The sequence below is a fragment of the Scyliorhinus torazame genome, chromosome 5 (genome assembly GCF_047496885.1).
Source record: "Scyliorhinus torazame isolate Kashiwa2021f chromosome 5, sScyTor2.1, whole genome shotgun sequence".
In the NCBI taxonomy this organism is placed as follows: Eukaryota; Metazoa; Chordata; class Chondrichthyes; order Carcharhiniformes; family Scyliorhinidae; genus Scyliorhinus; species Scyliorhinus torazame.
This window is the reverse complement of record NC_092711.1, coordinates 153,206,687-153,233,563: the sequence shown is the minus strand read 5'-3', so window position 1 is coordinate 153,233,563 and position 26,877 is coordinate 153,206,687. Positions and strand designations below refer to the sequence as shown.

General features: G+C 48.7%; 1 protein-coding gene across 1 annotated transcript in view; it reads right to left on the bottom strand.

The window, feature by feature from the left end:
* LOC140417983 (uncharacterized) overlaps window positions 1–19,989 on the bottom strand; it is an 87,154-nt gene extending 67,165 nt beyond the window's left edge. Inside the window, exons 1-2 of the mRNA XM_072501414.1 lie at window positions 19,874–19,989; window positions 18,261–19,461 (exon numbers count right to left, since the gene is read on the bottom strand). Of these exons, the coding sequence (XP_072357515.1) occupies window positions 18,261–19,103 (843 nt within the window). The 5' untranslated portion in view covers window positions 19,104–19,461; window positions 19,874–19,989. The remainder of the gene's footprint in view (window positions 1–18,260; window positions 19,462–19,873) is intronic.
* Between the last annotated feature and the right edge of the window lie 6,888 nt (window positions 19,990–26,877).

The window sequence follows — 26,877 nt, the reverse complement described above, 5'->3', positions numbered from 1 at the left end:
CCAGCTTCCCCAAACCGCCAGAGATCGACAGGGCTCACAGGTCGCTCCGACTGAGTCACCTCGCAATGAACAGGGGAGCCAGCTCATAGGAGGGAGGGGGCGAGGGCAGCAGACCACAGGAGAGGGTGAGGAGGGGGCAGCAGGGACACAAGCAGAGCGGGTGTAGGAGGGGGTCAGATCAATCCTGGGTGGGGGGGCCACACACCAGCGGGAAAGCTAGTGCCAGGAAGTACGGGAGAGAACGGGACCGCGGCACATCTCCCACTGGGAAGAGAGCATCTGGGAGGTGGGGCAGATAGAGGAGGGGGTTATGGTGGGATTGGAGGTAGATAGAAGGGGGGATACAGTGGGGTGGGGTGGGGTGGGGAAGAGATAGAAGAGGGGAGATACGGTGGGTGGGGGGGAGATAGAAGAGGGGGGCTACAGGTGGGGGGGGGAGATAGAAGAGGGGGGCTACAGGTGGGGTGGGGAGGAGATAGAAGAGGGGGGCTACAGGTGGGGTGGGGAGGAGATAGAAGAGGGGGGCTACAGGTGGGGGGGGGAGATGGAAGAGGGGGGCTACAGGTGGGGGGGGAGATGGAAGAGGGGGGCTACAGGTGGGGTGGGGAGGAGATAGAAGAGGGGGGATTCAGTGGGGTGGGGGGGGAGATAGAAGAGGAGGGATAAGGTCTGATCATGAGAGGGGGAACTTCACAACTGTTCACGGGATCCATTGACTGATAGATCAATCCCAAACCAGGGAAAATGACAGGGCTGGCAAGGGAACTGGGAACGTTCATGGAGCAGATGGGGGCAGTGGATCCCTGGCGGTTCTTGCACCCAGATGAGAAGGAATTCTCGTTCTTCTCACCAGAACACAAGGTCTACACTCGCATCGGCTTCTTTGTTGTGGGGAAATCGGTGCTTCCAGAAATAGTCAGAGCGGAATAATCCATGATTGTAATCTCAGACCACGCTCCACATTACATGGATGTGAGGTTGGAGACGGGACAAACCCAATGCCCCACATGGAGGTTGGACACGACCCTCTTGGCCGACGAGGTCTTCTGCCAGAAAACATCACCGGCCATCGGCAAGTCCATCACCAACAACCAGAACGGGGAAGTCTCACCTTCCACGTTCTGGGAGGCACTGAAGGCTGTGATTAGGGGATAAATAATCGCCAAAAGGCTCATAGAGACAGGGAAGAGAGAGCGGTGAGGCAGCAACTGATCAACTCCAGTCTGGAGGTTGACAGACGATACTCCGAGGCCCTGACCATAGAGCTTCTGCTGGAGAGGAAGAAGCTGCAAAAGAACTTTCACCTGCTCCCCACCAGGAAGGCAGTGACCAACTCCGCCAGGCACGAGGGACCTTTTATGAGCACGGAGAGGGCTCGCCGCCTGCTGGTTCACCAGTTGAGAAAGAAGGCAGCCACGAGGGAAATAGCCCAGGTAAAGGATAACAGAGGCAGACTGGTATAATAATAACCTTTATTATTGTCACATGTAGGCTTACATTAACACTTCAATGAAGTTATTGTGAAAATCCTCAAGTCGCCACACTCCGGCACCTGTTAAGGTACACTGAGGGAGAATTCAGAATGTCCAAATTACCTAACAGTATGCCTTTCGGGACTTGTGAGAGGAAACCGGAGCTCCCGGAGGGAACCCACGCAGACTTGGGGAGAACGTGTAGACTCCACATAGATAGTGGCCCAAGCCGGGAATCGAACCTGGGACCCTGGCACTGTGAAGCAAAATTGCTGACCACTGTGCTACCCAACCATAGCCGTCCCGTAGCCCAACCAAAAAAGGTCAACCAAGCATCCGAGGCCTTCTACCGGAGACTGTACACCTCCGAGGACTCCCCGCCAGCACCAGTCCAGTGGTGGGAGCTACCCTGAGAACCTGGAACCAGATGTGGCAGCATTTCAGTCTGACCGATGTGTCCATCATGGCCCCCATCTGCGGCAACCATAGGTTTGCATCAGCCATTCTTGACGCCACCTTCAAGAGTAAGAGACGGGACAGGGGAACACTGATGGTCAGGGACTTTTACACGGGAAATAGACTTGCGATCTTAGAGGAGCTGACGGAGAGACTGGACCTGCCAAACAGGGATGAGCTCCAGGTCAAAAACTTTCTCTGCAAGGAGACACCAGCACACCCAGGAACCCTGAGAAGCACAATGCAAGAGGAATTACGGGACGCAGACAGTGTGGGGAAGGGAAACTGTGGGGACCTGTACGGACAACTCTTAATAAGGATGCGCTCCTTACTTGACGAAACCCAGGAAAAATGGGCGGAAGAGCGAGGGACGGAAATAGGGTGGGGACTCTGGAGTGAAGCACTGAAAGGGACCAACTCCACCTTCTCCTCCGCAAGGCTAAGATTCATGCAGCTGAATGTTGTGCACAGAGCACACCTGACAAGAACTCGAATGAGCAGGTTCTTCCCGGAGATGGAGGACAAATGTGAATGGTGCCAGCGGGGCCCGGCAAACCATGCCCACATGTTGTGGGTATGTCCCAGACTTGTCGAATTCTGGACAGACTATTTATAGGCAATGTCCATGGTTATGAGGGTGGAGCCGTGCCCACAAATGGCAGTCTTCGGGGTATCGGACCAGCCAGAACTATTCATGGGGAAGAGGGTGGACGCCCTTGCCTTTGCTTCTCTAATCGGCCGCTGGAGAATCCTGCTCGGCTGGCAATTAGCAGCACCACCCACAGCTCAGACTGGCTGGCAGACCTATCGGAATTTCTCCACCTGGAGAAGAACAAGTTCACCGTCCGAGGGTCAGAGGATGGTTCCCACAAAGTGTGGAGGCCATTCACCAACTTGTTCCAGGACCTGTTTGAAGCCAGCGGCCAATGGAACACTGGGGAGGGAGGTGGGCGTACGGGAGCCAACGGGATCACAGGGAGCAGGCAGGAAAAGGGATGTGGGGAGGGTAGGGTGAGGCTACTGGGAAAAGGAGGGAGAGGCCAGAAACCAACTGACACAGAGACCAGAGAGCAGAGAACGAAAACAGAAGAAGAGGAACCCCCCCAAGGGAAGGTTTAAAACAGGACAGGGAGTGCGCGGGGTGGAAGGGGGAGGCCCATCAATGGGGGGTAAGGGAGGACACCGTCCACTTGTAAATAACAGATAACTCCCATTGTACAGTGAAGGGCCCAGGAAAGGACCCAGAAACGACGAGTGAAGGGGCGGAGGGGAGGGACGGGAGATGGGGGGACCGGCACAAAGGAAATTGAACATGCACATTGTAATCGGCAGAGTTACCCTGACTGCTTGGATAGTGTATAATAAGCATTGCCACAACCCTGCGACTCAATGGAAAAGAGGTGAAAAAACTGCCCCAACCAATCCCGCCTCAATTTAAAGTGTTCCTCATAATCCAGATGGATTTCCTGTAATAAAGCTATGTCGACTTTCTCCTTAAGAAAGGGAGAGGATCTTTTTCCTTCTGATAGGGTGATGGATGCCCCGTACATTCCCTGAGAAAATTTGCAGATTAACTGCCGCCATTAGTTAGGCGACAGAGAGACAGGAACAGATTTTCACACCACAATCGGGCGTGCGCCATTACCCCCTCCTCCAACTCACTTTACACCAGAGGCACCAAAGTTTCCCCAAACTGCTCCTTTCACGGATAAAAGCCCCGTCTGTACCAGAGTAGGATAAAGTCAACAACACATAAACCCTCCCATAATAACAAAAATACAAAAGAATCACCACCACAATAGATCCAAGGAGACATTCCTCAATAGGACTGAGGACCCGGAGGATTAACCCCACGGCCAGACTGTCGTTACCCTCAGGATACCTTCTCCAAAATGAGGAGAAGAAAAGTCACTTTTGTAAATTGTTTTTACAGGATATTAGAAGAGGAGGAATTACAGACCGAAATCTCAAACGTCACGTCTCAATCTGACTGAGTCCCTCAATTCCTTGTAACTGAATATCACCGGACTTTGAATCTAGAATGTTTGTCTTTTCTGTCTGCTTCAAAACATCAGTGTGACTGGAAAAGCCCCGAGACACACACACCCGAGTGAGAGTGTTCCAGAGCACTGACTGTGGAAAGAGCTTTAACCAGTTACACAGCCTGAAAAAACATCACACCATTCACAGCGGGGAAAGACCGTACACGTGTTCTGTGTGTGGACGAGGCTTCAACTGAGCGACAAACCTGGAGACACACAAGGACATCCCCACCCTGGAGAAACGGTGGAAATGTGGGGACTGTGGGAAGGGATTCAGGGCTCCATCTGTACTGGAAGCTCATCGGCACATTCACACCGGGGAGAGGCCGTTCATCTGCTCGGTGTGTGGGAAGGGATTCGGTCATTCATCCGGCCTGCGGATGCATCAGCAAATTCACACTGGGGAGAAGCCGTTCATCTGCTCGGTGTGTGGGAAGGGATTCAGTGATTCATCCAACCTGCGGATACATCAGCGAGTTCACACTGGGGAGAAGCCTTTCATCTGCTCTCAGTGTGAGAAGGGATTCACTCAGTTATCCAACCTGCGGAGACACCAGCGAGTTCACACTGGGGAGAGGCCGTTCACCTGCTCTGTGTGTGGGAAGGGATTCGGTCACTCATCTAACCTGCGGATACATGAGCGAATTCACACTGGGGAGAGGCCGTTCACCTGCACTCAGTGTGAGAAGGGATTCAGTCGGTTATCCGTCCTGCGGAGACACCAGCGAGTTCACACTGGGGAGAGGCCATTCATTTGCTCTGTGTGTGGGAAGGGATTCGGTGATCCATCCAACCTGTGGGTACACCAGCGAGTTCACACTGGGGAGAAGCCGTTCACCTGCTCTCAGTGTGAGAAGGGATTCACTCAATCATCCAGCCTGCTGACACACCAGCGAGTTCACACTGGGGAGAGGCCGTTCAGCTGCTCTCAGTGTGGAAAGGGATTCACTCGGTTATCCTACCTGCAGACACATCTGCGAGTTCACACAGGGGAGAAGGCATTTACCTGCTCTTAGTGAGAGAAGGGATTCAGATATGCAAACACCCTGCAGGAACACGAGTGAGTTCACACCTGGAAGAGGCCATTCACCTGCTCTGAGCAGGGGAGACATTCAATGATCCGTCCCAACTACGGAGACACTAGCAAGTTAATTCTGGGGAGAGACCATTCATCTGCTCTCAATGTGGGGAGGGGTTTTGTGATTCATCGTACCTGTTGTGACTCCAACAAGTTCACAATAAATTACAGATGTTGGCTCCGTTATTGTTTCTGCTCTCACTGACATCCAGGACTGCATTTTGTTCATTCTGACATCTGGTGAATGGTGATGATTGGAGGGTTTCTTTCTGCTGGACTGGCCGGTCTAACACCTCTGCCTCCGGTGGGCTGACCATTTTTGAGCCTCGTTGCGATTACCTGATTCCAAGTTTGACGAGGAGCACAGAATGAAAAGGTGCTTGCACGTTGGAAGATATTTAGTTCCCAAAGCAGCCATGTTGCCATGAAGATGGGCTATGGTGGTTACAGGGTTCTTTTGTCTAATTTATCTGGGTGTTTCTCGCAGAAGGAAACTGTCATGGTATGAGGGACAAGTTGTCTGTGGTAGATTGGGAAATTACAATAAACAAATCACTGAAAGTGGCAACGCAGGTGGATAAGGAGCTAAGAAGGCAGACGGCATGCTTGTCTTCATTGATCGGGGCATTGAGTATAAAAATTGGCAAGTCATGCTGCAGCTGTACAGAACCTTAGTTAGGCCACACGTGGAATATTGCCTACAATTCTGGTCACCACATTACCTAAAGGATGTGGAGGCTTTGGAGAGAGTACAGAGGAGGTTTACCAGGATGTTTCCTGGCCTGGAGGGTATTAGCTGTCAGGAGAGGTTGGATAAACTCGGATTGTATTCACGAGAGCGACGGAGTTGAGGGACGACCTGATAAAAGAGTGGATAGTCAGAAGCTTTTTCCCAGGTTGGAAAAGGCAATTACCAGGTGACATAGGTTTAAGGTGCGAGGGGCAAAGTTTAGAGGCGATGTGTGAGGGAAGTTTTTTTACACAGAGGGCGGTGAGTGCCTGGAACTCGCTGCCAGAGGAGGTGGTGGAAGCAGGTACGATAGTGACGTTTAAGAGGCATCTTGACGAATACCTGATTCGGATGGGAATAGACGGATACAGACCTTGGAAGCACAGAAGATTTTAGTTTATTTATTTTTCGATGTTTTTATTCTCCATTTTCACATTTTCCTTCAAAGTTTACACCCCACCCACAAACAGTAAACGGTAACAAATACGAAATCAATCCCTTTAACAATACCAACGATCCATTCCTCCCACCACCCCAAACAACAGCCCACCTGTCAATATATGCATCCAATAAAACAAATCCTCCCACGGTGGCAACAAAAAAACAAAGGAGAAAAAGAAAAAGGAGTCCGGGACCGCCCAGGATCACCATTAACCTATAGAGTCGTCCCCCCTTACACTCAACGCCATCCAACCTCTGAAAGAGTACCGTACATGATACCCAAGAGTTGTAAACACCCCCCAGTCTCCAACTCCTCCCCAGTCTCCAACTCCTCCCGTCCACTGCCTCCTGTAAAACTCCTCCCCGCAACCTCGGTTCCTTCCCCCCAACTTTCCACCGCGGCGAGACCACTCGGACCCTGTTCTGCCAGGCTCCGATGGCCGCAGCCCCTCCCCCCACCTCACTCCCGTTCACTGGCCGGCTTAAACTGGCCAGCGTGGAGGCCCCCACCCGGGTCCCTTTCCCCCTTGCCCGGCCCTAGGAAAACCCAGAAATCCCCTTTTAGCACAGAAACCCCGCATATCCACCTACACCCCAAAGAACCCTCATTACGACTGAAAGTCCCATTTCTTCTCTTGTCCAAACATATACAACATTGGCTCCTTTAGCCCATACACCCGCACGCAGTGAAACAAAAAAGAAGAAAATACAGTCCTGAGGTTACATCGTCCCCTGGCCATTTCTCAATTTCTCAGTTCTGCCACAGTCCTTCTGCCTTCGCAAACTCCTCCGCTGCTTCCGCCGTTCCAAAATAAAAGTCCTTGAGCTTGTAAGTCACCCCAGCTTCGCTGGATTATACAATGCCGCACTGCACCTTGCTAATGTACAGTGCCCTCTTCACCCGGTTGAAGGCAGCCCGCCTCCTCGCCAGCTCCACCGTAAAGTCCTGGTATACACGTATACCAGCTCCAGCCCACTGCACCACCCGCTTCTGCTTGGCCCAGTTCAGGACCTTCTCCTTCACACTGTACCTACGGAAGCACAGAGTCACTACCCTTGGCAGCTCACTCGCCTTTGGTACAGGCCTCCACGACTGATGAGCCCGATCCAGTTCATATCGGGAGGGATCCTCCCCCTCCCCCAATAGTTTCGCCAGCATCGCGGCAAAATACTCAGTTGGCCTCGGTCCTTCAACTCCTTCGGGCTGCCCCACAATCCTCAAATTCTGTCGCCTGGATCTGTTTTCCAGATCTTCCATTTTTCTTCACAGATTCTTGTTCGTGTCCAACACCTTCCGCATCTCCTTCCCCATCGAGGTAAGTTGATCACCGTGCTGCAATAATGTCTCCTCCACTTCCTTCAGCGCCTCCCCTTGCTCCCGCACCTCCGCCACTGCGCTCGCCACCGCCGTCGTCACCGTGGAAATCGCCTCCTCCACCAGCACACTCAAAACCTCTCTCATCTCCTTCCTCATTGTCTCCATGTATTTTGTAAACTGCCTTTCGAATTCCGCAGCCATCACCTTAGTTATTTCTTCAGCCGTAAGCAGTGCGGCCTCCCCTGGTGCTCCAGCCTCCATTTTCCTTGGTGACCCCGCGGTGACCTTTCCACTCCCTGACGGACCTTCAGCTGTTTTCTTTACGGCCGTTTCTTTGCTCCCCCTCGACATTGTTCTTCACTGTGCCTTCACTACCGCCTCTGTGCCTTCTCCCTGCTTTTGCCGCCTCCGTGGACCCTGGGACCGATCTTAAAGCCCCGAAAATGCTGTTCCCGAATGGGAGCCCTCCATTGTGCGGCTGCCTCCCGCCCGCCGTCACTGGAAGTCCAAGAAGGTTTTAGTTTAGACAGCTATCATGATCCGTGAAGGCTTGGTGGGTCGAAGGGCCTGTTCCTGTGCTGTACTGTCCTTTGTTCTTTGTATGACGACAGACAATAGACAGGCAACCACTCGCATTTTATTTACATAAAATATAGATTCCTTTAAGAAGCAAAAATTAAACAGCAAAAGTGAAGCTATCATAGCTAACAAGAAAAGTTAAAGATTCCATTAGATCAATGGAGGAGACTCAAAGTGGCCCAAATAGTAGTGAGTCTGAGGATTGGGAACTTGTTTTAGAATTCAGCAAAGGAGAACCAAGAAACTGATAAAGAGAAAATAGAATATGAGAGCAAACTGGGGAGAAACATAAAACACGACTTGAAAAGCTCCGAGAGGAATGTGAAAAGGAAAAGATTAGCAAAGACCAACGTGGGTCCATTCCAGACAGAGACAGGAGAGTTTATAATGGGGAATAAGGAAATGGCAGAGAAACTAAACAATGTTTGTCTGTCTTCACGGAGGAAGACACAGAAATTGTCTCAAAAACACGAGAGAACCAAGGAACTATTGAGCACGAGGGACTGAAAGAGATAGTGGATGCATTGATTGTAATTTTCCAAAAATCCTTGGATTCTGGAGAACTACCAGAGCATTGGAAAACTGCCAATGTGACAACCCCCCGATTCAGAATGGGAGGGAGGCAAAAACGAGACACTATAGGATGATCAGCCTAACATTTATTGTTGCAAAAAGTGTGGGAATCAATTATTCGGAAGTAATAGCAGCACATTGAGAAAATCATAATCTAATCAAGCAGAGTCAGCATGGCTTTGTGAAAGGGAAACCGTGTCTGACTAATTTATCAGAGTGTTTCGAGGAGGTTTCAACCAGTGGATAGAGGGGGACCAGTAGATATAATTTCATAGAATTTACAGTGCAGAAGGAGGCCATTCGGCCCATCGAGTCTGCACCGGCTCTTGGAAAGAGCACCCTATCCAAGGTCCACACCTCCACCCTATCCCCACAACCCAACAACCCCACCGAACACTAAGGGCAATTTTGGACACTAAGGGCAATTTATCATGGCCAATCCACCTAACCTGCACATCTTTGGATTGTGGCCGAAACCAGAGCACCCGGAGGAAACCCACGCATACACGGGGAGGATGTGCAGACTCCGCACAGACAGTGACCCAAGCCGGAATCGAACCTGGGACCCTGAGCTGTGAGCTGTGAAGCAATTGTGCTATCCACAAAAGGGGTTCTTTTTCAGGTTGGTGACCTGTAACCAGTGGGGTTCCACAGGGGTCAGTCCTGGGACCGCAACTGTGTACAATTTATATTAATGACTTGGAGGAAGGAAGCGAACGTACTGTGCCCAAATTTGCAGGTGACACATAAATAGATGGAAAGGCTAGTTGCGAGGGGGATACAAACAGTTTGCAAATAGATATTGAGAGGTTAAGCAAGTGGACAAAAAGTTGCCACATGGAGCATAATGTGGGAAATTGTGAAGTTCATTTTGGAAGGGAGAACAAAAGAACAGTATTATTTAAATGGAGAAAAACTGCAGAAAGCTGCAACACAAAGGGACTTGGGGAACTTGTGCACCAAACACAGAAAGCTAGCAGACAGGTGCAGCAGGTAATCAGGAAGGCTAATGGAATGTTGGCCCTGATTCCAAGGGGGTTGGAGTATAAGAGTCGGGAAGTCTTGCTGCAGCTGTACAAGGTGCTGGTGAGACCACATCTGGAGAACTGAGAGCAGTTTTGGTCCCCTTATTTAAGGAAAGATATTATTTCATTGGAGGCTGTTTAGAGAAGGTTCACTGTGATGATCCCCATTATGGGGGGATTGTCTTCGGGGCAAAGGTTTAACAGGTTTGGACTCTACTCATTGGAATTTAGAAGAATGAGAGGTGATCTCATTGAAACATCCAGGATTCTTAAGGGGTTTGACAGGGTAAATGCTGAGAGGATGTTTCCCTTCGTGGGAGAGTCTAGGACCAGAGGGCATAGTCTCAGAATAAAGAGATGTCAATTTAAGACTGAGATGAGGAGGAATTTCTTCTGAGAGTCTTTGGAACTGAGAGAGTTGTGGGGACAGAGTCCTTGTGTATATTTAAGGCTGAGATAGATTTTTTATCTCAATTTGTTTTTTTAAATGTAAATTTAGAGTGCCCAATTCATTTTTTTCCAATTAAGGGACAATTTAGCATGGCCAATCCGTCTACCCTGCACATCCTTGGGTTGTGGGGGCGAAACCCATGCAAACACTGGGAGAATGTGCAAACACCACATGGACCGTGACCCAGAGCCGGGATCGAACCTGGAACCTTGACGCCGTGAGGCAGCAGTGCTAACCACTGTGCCACCGTGCTGCCCGGCTGAGCTAGATTCTTGCTCAGTCAGGGAACCGAGGATTATGGGGAAAGGGCCGGAAAGTGAATGTGAGGAATGTTGGTTTCAGCCATGATCCTGTTGAAATGTGGTGCAGGCTGGAAGGGCCGAATGGCCTACTCCTATTCCTTATGGTCTTAGTGTGGTCTTATTCCCACCTACCCCTGATAAACTTTCACCCCCTTGATTTTCAAGAATCTATCCATCTTTGCCTCAAAAATATTCAAAGACTCTGCTTCCACTGCCCTTTGAGGAAGAGAGTTCCAAAGACTCCCAACCCTCTGAGAGATAAAGTTCTCCTCTGCCTTAAATGGACAAGTTATTACTTTTGAAGTGACTCCAATTTCTAGATTCTCCCACAAGAGGAAACATCCTTTCCACAGCCACCCTGTCAAGGTCCCTCAGCATCTTATACGGTTCAATCAAGTCACCAAACCTCCATCGGACACAAGCCCAGCCTGTCCAATCATTCCTCACAAGACCAGCCTCCAATTCCAGGTATGAGTCCAGTAAACCTTCCCTGAACTGCTTCCAACACATTTACATCATTCCTTAAATTAGAGTAATACTGTACACAGTGCTCCAGATATGGTCTCACCAATATAGTACATACAACATACAGTGCAGAAGGGGGCCATTCAGCCCATCGAGTCTGCACCGACCCACTTAAGCGCTATCCCCGTAACCCAATAAGCCCTCCTAAACTTTTTGATCCCTAAGGTCAATTTATCGTGGCCAACCACCTGACCTGCACACCTTTGGACTGAGAGGAACCTGGAGGAAACCCACGCAGACACGGGGAGAACGTGCAGACTCCACAGACAGTGATCCAGTGGGGAATCGATTCTCGGACCCTGGAGCTGTGAAGCCACAGTGGTATCCACTTGTGCTACTGTGTACAACTGAAGCATAACCTCCCTACTCTTGTCTTCAATTCCCCTCACAATGAACAATAACATTCTATTAGCTTTCCTAATTACTTGCTGTACCTGTATACTCGCCTTTTGTGATTCATGCTCGTGGACATCCAGATCCCTCTGAGTCTCGGATATCTGCAATCTCTCACCATTTAGATAATAAACTTTTTTATTCTTCTGCCCAACATGGACAATTACACATTTTCCTACATTATTCTCCATTTGGCAGATCTTGTTTCACTCATTTAACATCTACCTTTTTAACCTCCTTATGTCCTCTTCATAATTTACTTTCCTGCTTACTTTTGTATCATTGAAACATAGGAGCAGGAATTGGCCATTCAGCCCGTCGAGCCTGCTCCACCGTTCAATACGATCATGGCTGATCATCCACTTCAATGGCTTTTTCCCCACACTATCCCCATATCCCTTTGTGTTATTGGTATTTAGAAATCTGTCAGTCTCTGCTTTAAACACACTCAATGACTGAGCTCCCACAGCCCTCTGGGGTAGAGAATTCCAAAGATTCACAACTTGTAGATCTCTGTAGATCAAACCATTGCCCCGTCCTATTCCCGTATCCGTCAGTTTATTTCCCTGAAAAGCCCATCTAATTTCCTTTGGGAGACTTTCCATTATCTCTGCTTCTACCCGCATCGTAGGAAGTGGCTTCCAGGTATTTCCCACTTTCTTCAAATGCAAACGAGTCTCAGTGAGCACAGAAAGAGGCCATCCCGCCCATTGTTCCCATGCTAGCTCTTTGAATTAACTAATTAGTCCCATCGCCCGGCAAGTTTCTTTTCCTCCAGAATCTGTCCAGTTCCCTTGTGAAAGTTACAGTTGAATTTCCTTCCTGCACCATTGTGAGGCAGTGAATCCCAACAACTCGTTCTTTTTTAAATCTAATAATTTCACGATACACTGTGTTTGGATTTTCACAGGGGATTTGAAATGGAGAGAAAGACATGGTTGTTGCACAAAATCAAGACTCAGTCTTTATGAATGATCTTAGTGAGTGGGCAGAGTGTGAAATGTCCAGGTTTGCGGTGCCAAGATGCACACGTCCCAGGGCTGTGCCAGGGGGGGGCACCCTGCCCTATACCTGACCATTCGGGGGCCTCCATGGCCCGGGAACCCCTCCGGTACCGTGATGCCTGGCCCATGTCTGTGTGGGGCCAATACTCATCGGCGTCCATGTGACCGGCTATGGAGTCGCTTAAATCAAGCTTTGCCTTTAGATAGGGGGTCCTTCCCGTTAACGGGATGGAGATTGGCCTGAATCCGGCCAGTGGGAATAGGCCGGTTAGATCGGAAACCGTTTGCCTCTTGGTGCCCAATTTCAGACTCTCCTGTGATCTAACTGGCACACTTGGATTTGCGCCTTGCGCATCGTGGCCATTAGGTCGTGCCCTGATTCTCATTTGCTGTAAAAATGTCAAAGGTTAATTGCTGTGTATAAAGAAAGTGCAATAAGGACAAATGTACTGACAAGAGAGACCTTCAAGCTCTGATTAGCCTCAACATTTGAAACTGTATGAATAAGGGATTGTAGAGAATCAGATAAAGGGATAGTATGAAACAGTTCTATTGTATTCCTGTCTGAGATAATGAGAAGGTGTCAGGAATTGGGGATCCAATTAAATTAATCTAGTGACCAAATTGACCAATTATCATGTTACAACAGACCCAACTCTGACGTGAGGTAATGGTCACTTTGGGGATAAAAGTAGAGGTTCGGAAGATCTTCCTTGCTGGCCAAGTACTGAAGACTCCCGAGGTCGAGTTCCAAAGAAATTACTGTCAAAGAAGGAGCCAGACTCCCGAGGCTGAATTCTACAAGAATTACTGTCAAAGGAGCCAGAGAGGGTTACGCTTCTACAGACTGATCACCCACATGAAGTTGGAAAAGTCAATGTGTTACAAAGTTATTCAGTAAACTTTTTTCATTTAATAAACTTATTTTTAAATTTACTATCCAGAGAATTTTGATTTTGTCTTAATTGGTTAAAGTCTTGTCTGAACCAAAGTGAATTTATTAAATCGCAAGTTGGGTGTGGCTCAAATCAATTAAGTTCCAGATAACAAGATCAGATAACATAAACCTTCAATTAAAAAACTTACATGTCTATAGCGCCTTTCACAACCACAGAACGTCCCAAAGTGCTTTACAGCCAATGAAGTTCTTTTGAAGTGTAGTCACTGTTGTAATGTAGGAAGCGCAGCGGCCAATTTCCACACAGCAAGATCCCACACACCAAATGATAATGAGCAGATGATCTGGTTTTAGTGATGTTGATTGAGGGATAAATATTGACCGGGACACCGGGGATAACTCCTCTGCTCTTCTTCAAAGTGGGGGGGGGGGGGGGGCGGGGGAGGTGGGGTGTGGGGGGTGGGGGGGGGGGGGGGGTGGGGGGTGGGTGGGGGGGGGGTGGGGGGGCGGGCGGGGCGGGGGCAGGGGGAGACAGGGCCTCAGTTTAATATCTTATTTGAAAGAAAGCTGTTCTGACAGTGCAGCACTCACTCAGTGCTGGGACCAGGAATGTTGGAACTGGTTTTTGTCCACAGGTCCCTAACTGGGTCTTAACCTTCTGACCCAGAGGTGATAGTGCTGCCCCCTGAGCCATGGCGGACTCTAGTTAGAAAGGAAAAGTTATACTTTAAAACCCTCTACCCTTTGCCTCCGATGCCTAAATCTAATAATTAAAAACCCAGTATAAATAACATGGATTTCACTGACAAATGTTGAAGTATTGATTTTGAGCCACAAGTTTTAACTTCCCACTTGCTCCTCTGCACCTTTCTGTCTCTGTTGCTCATATCAATGACAGCCGGGCGACAGAGCTGAGGGATGAATTTAGCTGAGAATAACGGGGCCTGTGTCCCAGTTGGGAAACTGCCATGGGCGTCGCAGTAATAGAGAGACAGGAAGGTGCTGGAGGACTGACTGGAAAATGGGCCACCAACCAATTGTTACATCGGTCACTATTCCGATCCCAGACCAGACCCCAACAGTGGCTAGGATACTGGACCAAAACCCCAATATTTCAGTCTATTTGTGTGACTGTGCGGAAGGAATGATTCACTCCAGGAATGATCGCATGAAGAAATAGGGCTTGGTTATTTTTAAAATAAAACTTTATTGTGGCTACAATATTAAACTTTTTAACTTCACACCCAAAACAACAGCTTACAATTACCCATTTAAACATTACTACTCAATCTCCCATTAAACAACAGGAAAAGAAAGATACAGATCTCAATCTATCTCACTGTGGGAGAATTGTGGGCCCAAAATTGAACTTCTCTCTCCAAACCTTTCTCCAAAAACTGCTCTCTATAATTTTGCAGTGAATCACACTCTAACCCCACGCTTTTAACCCTTAAATTGCCCAATACATTTATAATCAAATTTTCCAAAAATCTTCCAATCGTCACACCTCCCCCTTCAAAAAAAATGAACCAGCGATGTACGCAGATGGCTTTATTTTTCTAAAAACTTTTAAAATTTTAAACATTTCTTATGATTACATGCAACTTGTACTCTATAATAACATTTTACATTTTTCAACAGGCAAACATACACACGAGTGTAGTCCATTTTAGTCTCACATGTCACAGTCGCGAGCATAAATTTACCCATTCCTAGATTTCCAAAGACCGGGGCAGCCTCCAAGATTACACAAGAAAAGCTTCAACAATTCAGTGATATGTAGTTGCCTGGCTCTGACAGCAGAATTCTTCTCTTGATGGTCAGACAGGTTGCTATCGATGCTGCAGCATTCATCATCTGTTCTTCACATTTATCAGCTGCTTTGTATTCTGTGTCTGTTGAGGATAGCCAAAAATAATTGGTAACAGGTGCAGGTGAGATGTTTCCCCCGTTTGGAGAGTCTAGAACCAGGGGACAGAATTTCAAAATAAGGGGGAAGCCATTTAGGACCAGTCTCAGAGGAGACATTTCTTTACTCAGAGGGTTGTGAATCTTTGGAATTCTCTACCCCAGAGGGCTGTGGAAGCTCAGTCATTGAGTGCGTTTAAAGCAGAGACACAGATTTCTAAATCCCAATAACATGAAATGAAACAAAAATCGCTTATTGTCACAAGTAGGCTTCAAATGAAGTTACTGTGAAAAGCCCCTAATCGCCACATTCTGGCGCCTGTTCGGGGAGGCTGGTACGGGGATGGAACCCTCGCTGCTGGCCTTATCCTGCTTTATGAGCCAGCTGTTTTAGCCCACTGTGCTAAACCAGCCCCTACACAAAGGGATATGGGGATAGTGTGGGGGGAAAGGCATTGAAGTGGATGATCAGCCATGATCGTATTGAATGGTGGAGCAGGTCGACGGGCTGAATAGCCAAGTCCTGCTCCTATGTTCCAATTGTAACAAAGATAGGAAGGAAAGTAAATTGTGAATGGGACATAAGGAGACTAAAGTGATATAGGTAGGTTAAGTGAGTGGGAAAAAATCTGCCAAATGGAGCATAATGAGGGAAAAATGTGAAATTGTCCATCTTGGTAGAAAGAATAAAAAAAGCTTATAATCTAAACGGTGAGAGATTGCAGAGCTCTGAGATTCAGAGGGATCTGGGTGTCCAAGAGCATGAATCACAAAAGGCGAGTATACAGGTACAGCAAGTAATTAGGAAAGCTAATAGAATGTTATTGTTTATTGTGGGGGAATTGAATACAAAAGTAGGGAGGTTATGCTTCAGTTACAAAGGATATTGGTGAGACCACATCTGGAGCACTGTGTACAGTATCGCTCTCATTTAAGGAATGATGTCAATGTGTTGGAAGCAGTTCAGAGAAGGTTTACTGGACTCGTACCTGGAATTGGAGGCTGGTCTTATGAGGAATGATTGGACGGGCTGGCCTTGTGTCCGGTGGAGTTTAGGTGACTTGATTGAACCGTAAAAGATCCTGAGGGGCCTTGACAGGGTGGATGTGGAAAGGATGTTTCCTCTTGTGGAAGAATCTAGAAATTGGAGTCACTTTAAAAGTAATAACTTGCCCATTTAAGGCAGAGGAGAACTTTTTTCTCTCTGAGGGTCGTGAGTCTTTGGAGCACTCTTCCTCAAAGGGCAGTGGAAGCAGAGTCTGTGAATATTTTGAAGGCAGAGCTGGATAGATTCTTGGTAAGCAAGAGGGTGAAAGGTTATCGGGAGGGTAGCGGGAATGTGGATTGGAAGTTACAATCAGAGCAGCCGTGAACTTATTGAATGGTGGAGCAGGCTCGAGGGGCCGAGTGGCCTACTCCTGCTCCTAAATCGTCTGTTATCACATCCTTTATAATAGATTGTAGCATTTTCCCTCCTACTGATGTCAGGCTAATGGGTCTGTGGTTCCCCGTTTTCTCTCTCCCTCCTTAAATAGTGGGGTTACATTTACCACCTTCCAATCTGCAGGAACCATTCCAGAATCTGTAGAATCTTTGAAAGATGATCACCAATGTATCCACTATCTCTACAGCCACATCTTTCAGCACTCTGGGATGTAGAGCATCAACTTTGTGGGATTTATTAACTTTCAACCCACATTAATTTCTCCAATACTACTTTGTCACTAATACTAATCTCTTTCAGTCCCTCTTGAATACCAGTTCCTTGGTTCCCTTGAGTTTTTGAACAATTTTCTGTATGTTCCTCCATGAAGCCAGACACACATTGTTTAGTTTCTCTGCCATTTTCTTATTCTCCATTATAAACTCTCCTGTCTCTGCCTGGAATGGACCCATGTTGGTCTTTGCTAATCTTTTCCTTTTCATATTCCTATCGGAGCTTTTCCAGTGGGTTTTTATGTTTCTCCCCAGTTTGCTCTCATATTCTATTTTTTCTTTATCAGTTTCTTTGTCCTCCTTTGCTGAATTCGAAACAAGTTCCCAATCCTCAGGCTTACTACTGTTTTGGCCACTTCAAGAGCCGCTTCCTTTGATCTAATGGGATCTTTAACTTTGATTTGTGATCCTTAAAGGAATCTTGTTGTATTCTGTAAAATGAAAGTCACCAAAGGACCATGGGCTGCTCTCCCCTTTGAGAGAGAGAGAGCTTACTGGTGATTACTTACTTGAGGGTCACCACACTTCAGGTGAGGGGCAATGTTGAGAAGGCAGGGCCTTCATCAATAACCTCTGTAGGGGAATTGAACCCATGCTGTTGGCGTCGCTCCGCATCATGAACCAGCCAACTGAGCTAACTGACCAGCTGGTAAATATGTCATATTTCCTTTAATATTAGCTAATCCCGGTTTCCCAATCCACCTCAAACAACTTGCCCCTCCGAGGGGGCTGTTTAGCACAGGGCTAAATCGCTGGCTTTGAAAGCAGGCCAAGGCAGGCCAGCAGCACAGTTCAATTCCCCTACCAGCCTCCCCGAACAGGCACCGGAATGTGGCGACTAGGGGCTTTTCACAGTAACTTCATTTGAAGCCTATTTGTGACAATAAGCAATTTTCTTTCATTTATTTCATACCCTCATAGTTTTCTTCTGTGAAGAACACCCAAATAAATTAAACAGAAAAAAACATATAACCACCACAGCCCATCTCCATGGCAAGGTGGCAAGCTTTGGGGGTTCCAAACAGAAATGGGAAGTAAATATCTTTAAACTTACAAACACTCTTTCAGTCTGTGATCCTCGTGAAATTTAGAACCAGGCAATTGCAACAAGTCTCAAAGAGCATCAGCCCACTGGAGGCAACCTCGTGAGACCGGCAGTCCAGCAGAAAGAAACCGTCTGACCATCCCCATTGGCCAACTGTCAGAATGAACAAAATGCAGTCCTGGATGTAATTGAAGCAGAAACAATAACAGAATCCAACCACTGTAATCAATTGTGAACTTGGCGAATCAGCAGCTGCGATGAATCACAGATTTCCTTCCCAGGCTGTGGGCACGAGTGGCCTTTATCCGGTGTGAAGTCGTTGTTGTGACCGCAGGCTGGATGAGTGAATAAATCCTTTCCCACACTGAGAGCAGGTGAACGGCCTCTCCCCAGTGTGAACTCGCTGATGTGACCATAGGCTGGTTGAAACATAGAATGCCTTCCCACACTGAGGGCATTTGCATGGCCTCTCCCCAGTGTGTATTCGCTCATGTGACTGCAGGGTGTCTGACCGAGTGAATCTCTTCCCACACTGAGAGCAGGTGTATGGCCTCTCCGCTGTGTGAACCCGCTGGTGTTTCTTCAATATGGATAGCTCAGTAAATCCCTTCCCACAAGCAGAGCAGGTGAATGGCCTCTCTCCAGTGTGAACTCGCTGGTGTTTCACTAGTACGGATGAAACACGGAATCCCTTCCCACACTGAGAGCAGGTGAACGGCCTCTCCCCAGTGTGAACTCGCTGATGTTTCTTCAGGCTGGATAACTCAGTGAATCCCTTCCCACACAGAGAGCAGGTGAATGGCTTCTCGCCAGTGTGAACCCGTTGGTGGCTTTTCAGCTGGGATAACTGAGTGAATCTCTTCCCACACTGAGAGCAGGTGAACAGTCGCTCCCCAGTGTGAATTAGCTGATGATTCCGCAGGTTGGATGAATCACTGAATCTCTTCCCACATTGAGAGCAGCTGAATGGCTTCTCGCCGGTGTGAATTCGCTGGTGTGCCCGCAGGTTGGATAACACAGCAAATCCCTTCCCACACACAGAGCAGGTAAAGGGCCTCTCCCCAGTGTGAATGCGTCGATGAGCTTCCAGCACAGATGGGGATCTGAATCCCTTCCCACAGTTCCCACATTTCCACGGTTTCTCCATGTTTTGGGTCTCCTCGTGTCTCTCCAGGTCAGACAATCAGTTGACGCCTCCTGCACAGAACACGTGTACGGTCTCTCCCCGCTGTGAATGGTGTGATTTTTTTTTCAGGCTGTGTAACTGGTTAAAGTGCTTTCCACAGTCAGTGCTCTGGAACACTCTCACTCGGGTCTGTGTGTGTCTCGGTGCTTTTCCAGTCACACTGATGGTTAAAATATTTTGAAGCCGACAGAACAGACAAACATTTCTCCTTCTAGATTCAAAGGCTGATGATATTCAGGTCCCAAGGAATAGAGTGACTCCGTCACATCGAGAGGTTACGTTTGAGATTTTTGTCTGTAATTCCTCCTCTTCTAATATCCTATAAAAGGAGTTTACAAAATGAGTTTACAAAAGTGTAGGATAGAAATTCATAACCGACAACTCTCGTTTCTATGGAACATTTTTTCCTCTCTCATTCCCCAATACCTAGTCGCCAGAAACTACCCCATACGTCGTCTTCAGGGAGCGGATTCGGAGGGGCGGAGTGACAGAGCTGTGAGCATTGGGAAAGAGACCATTCTTTTAGCCAGACAAATAAATGTGTCAAGCTGAGGGAGCAAAGGATGTCAATGTCTTTGAGAGAGAGAGAGAGAGAGACCTGGGCCAAGCTTTCCAGAGTCTGCACCCTCCCTGGATTCACTTCCTTTCCCTTCATTTGCTGCAAGTGACCAATTGAAGGTGAGAATGAGAAAATAAATGGAAAGGGGGAGAAAAGAAAGTGTTTTACTCACAGATGTTGGAGACGGGAGGTGTGAAGCTCAAGCTCATTCAGAGTGAGGAGCAGCAGCTTTGCTGGGCAGGAATGAGCAGGTTAACAAGCTCAATTTCCAAAGTCTGCAGGCAGACAATGAAGGAACTCTGATTGACTGGCGGAGAAGAAGCCTTCCGCTCCTCCCAGTTTGCCATTGGTCAATATCTCTGCATGAGGGTCAAGGGGCGGGGCCTCCCCGCACATGCGCACCAACCCGCCCCTTGAACATGCGCAGTCCCGGACCTGGGCGGAGATCACCGAGCGGCTTCTCGCTCTGGCGGGAGCCGTCAGCCGGTTGCCTGGAACCTTGTCTGGAGGAGACAAGGGGGAGGGGAAATAATGGGGGCGGGACAGCGCACTGGAACCCGCAGACGTCACCGTGGAGCAGAGTGATTTGTTATTGGTTGATTCAGGCAGGGCTCCATTGTGACGCCACAATTCAGAGATTGGACAATGAGTTTCGGACTAAAACTTCCTCCTCATCTGGGAGCTCAGTGTTTCCCCCTTTCCATTTCCTTTCTCATTCTGGGGGGACATTGGTGACTTGCAGCAACTGTAGGAAAGGAAGCGAATCCAGGGAGGGTGCAGACTCTGAAAAGGTTAGCGCAGGTCTCTCTCTGAAAGACAGTAACATCCTTTGCTCCCTCAGCTTGACACATTTATTTGTCTGGTTAAAAGAATGGTCTCTTTCATAATGTTCACATTAAAGGGGTTAAGCCATTTATTATTATTTCTTGTCTTCTGTGAATAAGTTCTCTATTTTATTACAGCACAGAAGGAGTCCATTCAGTCACTTGAGTCCATGCCGACTCTCTGCAGAACAATTCAGGCTGTCCCATTTCCCCTCGATATCACCATACCTCTGCAAGTTTATTTCCTTCACATGCCCTTCTACGTTCAGTTTCAAATAATCTTATCGTCTCAACTTGCACCACTAGGTAGTGAGTTCCAAGTCATCAGCACTCACTGCCGAAATAAACTTCTTCCCCACTGCCCCATATGTCTAATCATGGGTTAATATTAGATACAGCAGAATGAGAATGGAGGGAGAGTGTGTGGGGTGGAAATTTACAGCTTTAGGGGAATGAGGGAGGAAAAATATTCCATTGAAACTAGAATTGTCTTCTGAATTTCTATTTTATTTGACAGTGATGATATTTATAATCTCCTTTTACAGTATATTAGAAAGTGAGGATTTACAGACAGAAATCTGAAAGTAAATGGTGCACCTGGGTCTGACAAAGTCACTCGATTCCTTGGGACCTGAACATCATCGGACTTTGAATCTAGACGTAGAAATGTTTGTCTGTCTCAAGAGATTTTAAAGCACCAAGACACACAGACACCTGGGTAATTGCGTTCCAAGGAACTGACTGGAAAAAGCGTCAACCAATTACTTTGTTTTATAAATTTAGAATACCCAATGATTTTGTCCAATTAAGGGGCAATTTAGTGCGACCAATTGACCTAACCTGCACATCTTTGGGTTGTGGGGATGAGACCCACGCAGACATGGAGGCAATGTGCAACTCCACACAGACAAGGGGCCGGCATCGAACCCGGGTCCTCCGCACCCTAGGCAGCAGTGCTAATCACTGCACCACCGTCCGCCCTGCAGTTAACCAATTACACAGCCTGATAAAACATCGCACCATTCAGAGTGGAGAGAAATCCTGCACGTTTTTGCTGTGGACGAGGCTTCAACTGATTATGAAACCTGGAGAGTCTCAAGGACGCCTTCACCTGAAAATGTGGGCACTGTGGGAAAGGATTCAGATCCCCATCTGTGCTGGAAACTCATCAATGTCGTCACACTGGGGAGAGGCCACTCACCTGCTCTGTGTGTGGGAAGGGATTCACTCAGTCATCCCACCTGCTGCCACATCAAAGAGCTCACACTGGGGAGAAGCCATTCACCTGCTCTGAATGTGGGAAAGGATTCAGTAATTTATCCACCTTGCAGACACAGCAGTAAATTCACACTCGGGAGAGGCCTTTCAAATGCTCTGTATGTGGACAGGGTTTCACTGAGTCATTCAGCCCGATGATCGACCAGTGCGTTCACACTGGGGAGAAAGTGTTCACCAGGATGTGGTGTTCACCTGCTCTACTTGCTGAAAAGGGTTCCGTGATTCATATAGCCTTCCGACTCATCAGCGAGTTTATACCAGGGAGAGGCCATTCATCTGCTCCATTTGTGGGATCGGATTCACTCAATTATCCAGCCTGCTGACACTCCAATGCGTTCACACCGGGGAGAGACCGTTCATCTGTCTGACTGCGGGAAGGGATTCACTCGGTTGTGGGAAGCGACCTTTTGTGGATCAATTCAAAGGAGATGTACTCTCCCAGACTCAAAGCGCATCAGCCCACTGGAAGCAAGGTCGTGAGACCGGCCAGTCCAGCAGAAAGAAACTCTCTAACCGTCCAACCTCACCAAGTGTCAGAATGAACATGGTTCAGCCCTGGATGTGATTAACAGCAGCAATAACAGCAGAAGCCAATCCCTGTCATCACTTCTGAACACTCTGCTGTCTCAACAGGATGCATAGCAGAGTGAATCATTTTCCACAAATAGATCAGATGAACAACCTCTCTCTGCTGGCATGTCTTCCGGGTGGATGAATCACAGAATCCATTCCCACAATCAGAGCAAGTGAATGGCCTCTGCCCGATGTGGATTCATTGGTGCATCTGCAGTTTGGATAACTGAATAAATCCTTTCTCACACTCAGAGCAGCTGAACGGTCTCTCCTCAGTGTGAGTGCGCTGGTGGGACATCAGTTCTTAAGAACTTTTGAAGCCACTCCCACAGGCAGAGCATTTAAAGGGACTCTCATTGGTGTGAGTGACTTGGTGTATTCGCAGGTTAGAAGAACGAGTGAATCGCTTCCCACACACAGTGCAGGTGAAAGGCCTCTCCCCGGTATGAACCCGCTGGCGAGTCAGAAAATTGAATGACTCACTGAATCCCTTCCCACACTTCGGGCAGGTGAACGGTCTCTTTTCTGTGTGAACTCTCTCATGTGTCAGAAGGGTGGATGAATGTTTGAATCCCTTCCCACAGTCAGAGCACATGAACAGTTTGTCCCCAGTGTGAGCTCATTTGTGTCTCAGCATGTGGGATGACTGAGTGAATCCCTTCCCACACACAGAGCAGTTGTGGGAAACCAGCGGCCTGGGGGTCACATGCAGCCCATCTGGATTCTGAGCGCGGCCCACAATAAACATTTTGCTGACTGTTGCCCACAGGCAGGGTTGCCATATTCCACCGATTCCCATCCACATAGTTTTTTTCTACCGGTGTTACTGAAGTGATACATTGGACAGCTTATTTATGATGCAGAGCGAGGCCACCAGCACGTGTTCAAATCCCGTACTGGCTGAGGTTATTCATGAAGGCTTTGCCTTCTCAACCTTGGCCCTCACCTGAGGTATGGCGATCCTCAGTTAAATCACCATATCTCAGCTCTCCCTGTCAAAGGGGAAGGCAGCCTGTGGTCAACTGGCACTATGGCGACTTGACTTGACACATGTGAAGCGAGGGGAAGTGAAGTGAGGAGCATTCTGATTGCACAACATTGACTGTGAGCCGTGCACTCCCTCTGCATCCAAAGTGTAAATATTTTATTTTTAACATTTGCAGTTGATAGTTCAATTAAAATATAAATGAATTGAACTAAGCATTTTCTATAACTCGTTATGAAATATTTGGTGTGTATTAAATGTATTTAATCTGATAGATAGGTCACAGTTAGTGGATTTCAATCTTGCCGACACAGAGATGAATGAGGGTCACTCATGCGGCCCACTCACTAGCCGAGTCCTGTCTTCACTGATCTGAGGAGATATCCTTACTGTTCAGTAAACCTTACATGGAAAAGGCACAGATACAACTGTACATGGAGGAAGATAATGGTACCTGATGGCAGTGCTGGAGCAGTTTGTGATCGGCGTCCAATGCCACAACTACCTCTGTTTCCTTTCTTTCCGCCGGTGCCATAACAACGTTCAAAATCCTCCTAATGTTCGAAAACAGCTGCCTCCCTTTCACGAACCCCGTCTGATCCTCCCCTATTACCTTCGGAAGGCACTCCTCCAGCCTACCCGCCAGTACCTTCGCCAACACTTTTGCGTCCACATTCAGAAGTGATATGGGCCGATACGACCCACATTCCGTCGGATCCTTATCTTTTTTGGAACAGGGAAATCGATGCCTGCCCCAAGGTTTGTGGCAACACCCCCTTCCCTTTCGCCTCCTCAAACATCCCCACCATCAGGGGTGCCAACCTATCCTTAAATTTTTTATAATATTCCATGGGAAACCCATCCGGCCTGCCACCTTCCCCGACCTGCATCCTCCCAATCGCATCCTTTATCTCCTGCTCCATTATTGCTCCTTCTAATGTAGCCCTGTCCCCCTCCCCTAGCCTCGGGTGCTCCGGTCTCCTCCGAGTGGCTCTGACTTGTACAACCTCTCATAAAACTCCTCAAAAACCTTGTTAATCAGCACTGGGGCCACCACCAACTTCCCTGCCCTACCCTTCACCTGAAGAATTTCCTTGCCGCTGCCTCCCTCCGGAGCTGACCTGCTAACATATCTCCATGTTCATAAACTGCATTCCTTGCTCGTCTCAGTTGGCGCACCGCCTTCCTGGTGGACAGTCGGTCGAAGCTCACCTGTAGTTCCTTCCTCTTTTCCAGCTTTGCCGGGTCCCCATCCTCTGCATACCTCCTATCTACCTCCAACATCTCATCTATTACCCTCTGCCGCTCCAACCTCTCCTCCTTATCCACCCTAGCCTTAAACAAAATTACCTCACCTCTCACCCACCCGCCTTTAGAGCCTCCCAGGATGACTGCCTTCGACACCTCACCCGTACAATTGAAACCTACATATTCCTTAATTACCGTTTCAATTTTCTCACAGAATACTTGGTTCCCCAAAAGCCCCACATCCAGTTTCCACCCCGGTCTCTGCACTGCCCCCTTCTCCAGCACCATATCCACTCAATGTGGAGCGTGATCTGACACTGCAATTGCAGAGTATTCGGACCCCTTGACTCCAGCCAGCAAAGCCTTCCCCACCACAAAAAAGTCGATCCGCGAGTATACCTTATGGACCGCGGAGAAAAACGAATACTCCCATTCCCTTGGGTGCAGGAACCTCCAAGGGTCCACCCCTCCCCATTTCCACCATTAGCCCAGCCAGCGCCTTCGCCCGCCCCCCCCCCCCTCCCCCCCCCCCCCCCCCCCTCCCCTGATGGGACCAGCGAGCGCGGCCGTGATCTGTCCAACCTTGGCTCCTGCACCAGGTTCCAGTCCCCCCCCACAATCAGCTCATGCGTGTCTAAGTCGGGAATAGCCCCAACCACCTTCCTCACGAATCCCACATCATGCCAATTGGGACTGTATACACTTAACAGCGCCACTAATCTCCCCTCCAATGCCCCTGTCACAATCACATATCTACCCCCCTGATCTGCCACCACCTTCTCCATCTGGAAGCGTACCCTTTTGCTGACCAGCACCGCTACCCCTCGAGCCCTTCCATCAAATCCGGAGTGAAACACTTGGCTAACCCAGCCCTTTTTATGTCTCACCTGGTCCTTCACCCTCAAGTGAGTCTCCTGCAGCATTGCTACATCGGCTTTCAAACTTTTAAGATGTGCAAGCACCCTTGACCGGACCTCCTAGCCCTCTCACGTTCCACGTGATTATCCTTACTGGGGGTCTCTCACCCCCCCCACCTTTCTTATCCACCATCACCATACCACCGGGCCCTGCCCCATAAGCCTGACCCGCCCCTGTCCATTGTTAACATCGAACCCCTTCCCCCCTCCCAAGAACCCCCCCCTACAAAAACATCACCCAACATCCCTCCCTCCACCCCCTCTTGCTCGCCTCGTAGGCCCATTGAAGCCTGCTACCCAGGCTCCAACGTCCGCAGTCCTCCTCTCACCTCACTCCCATTCACTAACTGCCTCTAGTTAGCTAGCGCGGGTGGCTCCCCCCCCGCCAATACCTCTCGCCCCCTTCCACCCAGTCCCAGAGAAAGAAACACCAAAACAAACCCAACAATCCAACCCCTACAATTCACTAACATAACATTTAACCGTCGCAACACAGAACACCATTAACTGGAACTCTGCAACAATGCAAAGAGAAGTAAATTTCAAATTTCAATACAAATCAGTAAAAAGAAAGTTGTAACATTTGTACATTTTCCAGCCGCTCAAACACAGTCCACAGTCTCTCTTCCAGTTCCGCTCTTCACGTCTGTCCCAAGCTTTCTGCCCTCACGAACGCCTCAGCCGCCTCCGCTGTCTCAAAATAAAAGTCTTTGACTTTATATGTTACTCTCAACTTCGCCGGGTACACCACACCAAATCGCACCCCCTTCTTGTACAAAGCCGCCTTCACTCGCCCAAACGCCGCTCGTCTTTTTGCCAACTCCACTGTCCAATCCTGGTAGATCCGAACCGCAGTACCATCCCACAGCACCTCACGCTTCTGCTTCGCCCAGCTTGATACTTTCTCCTTCATGCAAAACTTATGGAAGCAGATAATTACTGCCCTTGGCGGCTCGTTCACTTTGGGCTTCGGCCTTAATGACCGATGAGCTCAGTCTAGCTCGTACAGGGTGGGGTTCTCACCCTCCCCCATCAGCTCCGCCAACTTCTTAGCAAAGTATTGCATTGGCCTTGGGCCCTCTGTCCCTTCGGGCAAGCCCACAATTCTCAAATTGTGCCGCCTTGAGCGGTTTTCCAAGTCTTCCAGCTTTGCTCGGAGCCCTCTGTTAACCTCCACCACCCTCCGCAGCTCGTCTCCCATCGAGGGGACCTGGTCGCTGTGTCGTGTCAGGGCCTCCTCCACCTCCTTCATCTTCTCGCCCGGCTCTCTCACCTCGGCCAATGCCTTTGCCACCTCCACCCTGATCGGGCCGATTGCCTCCTCCAACAATGACCTCACCACGACCGCCAT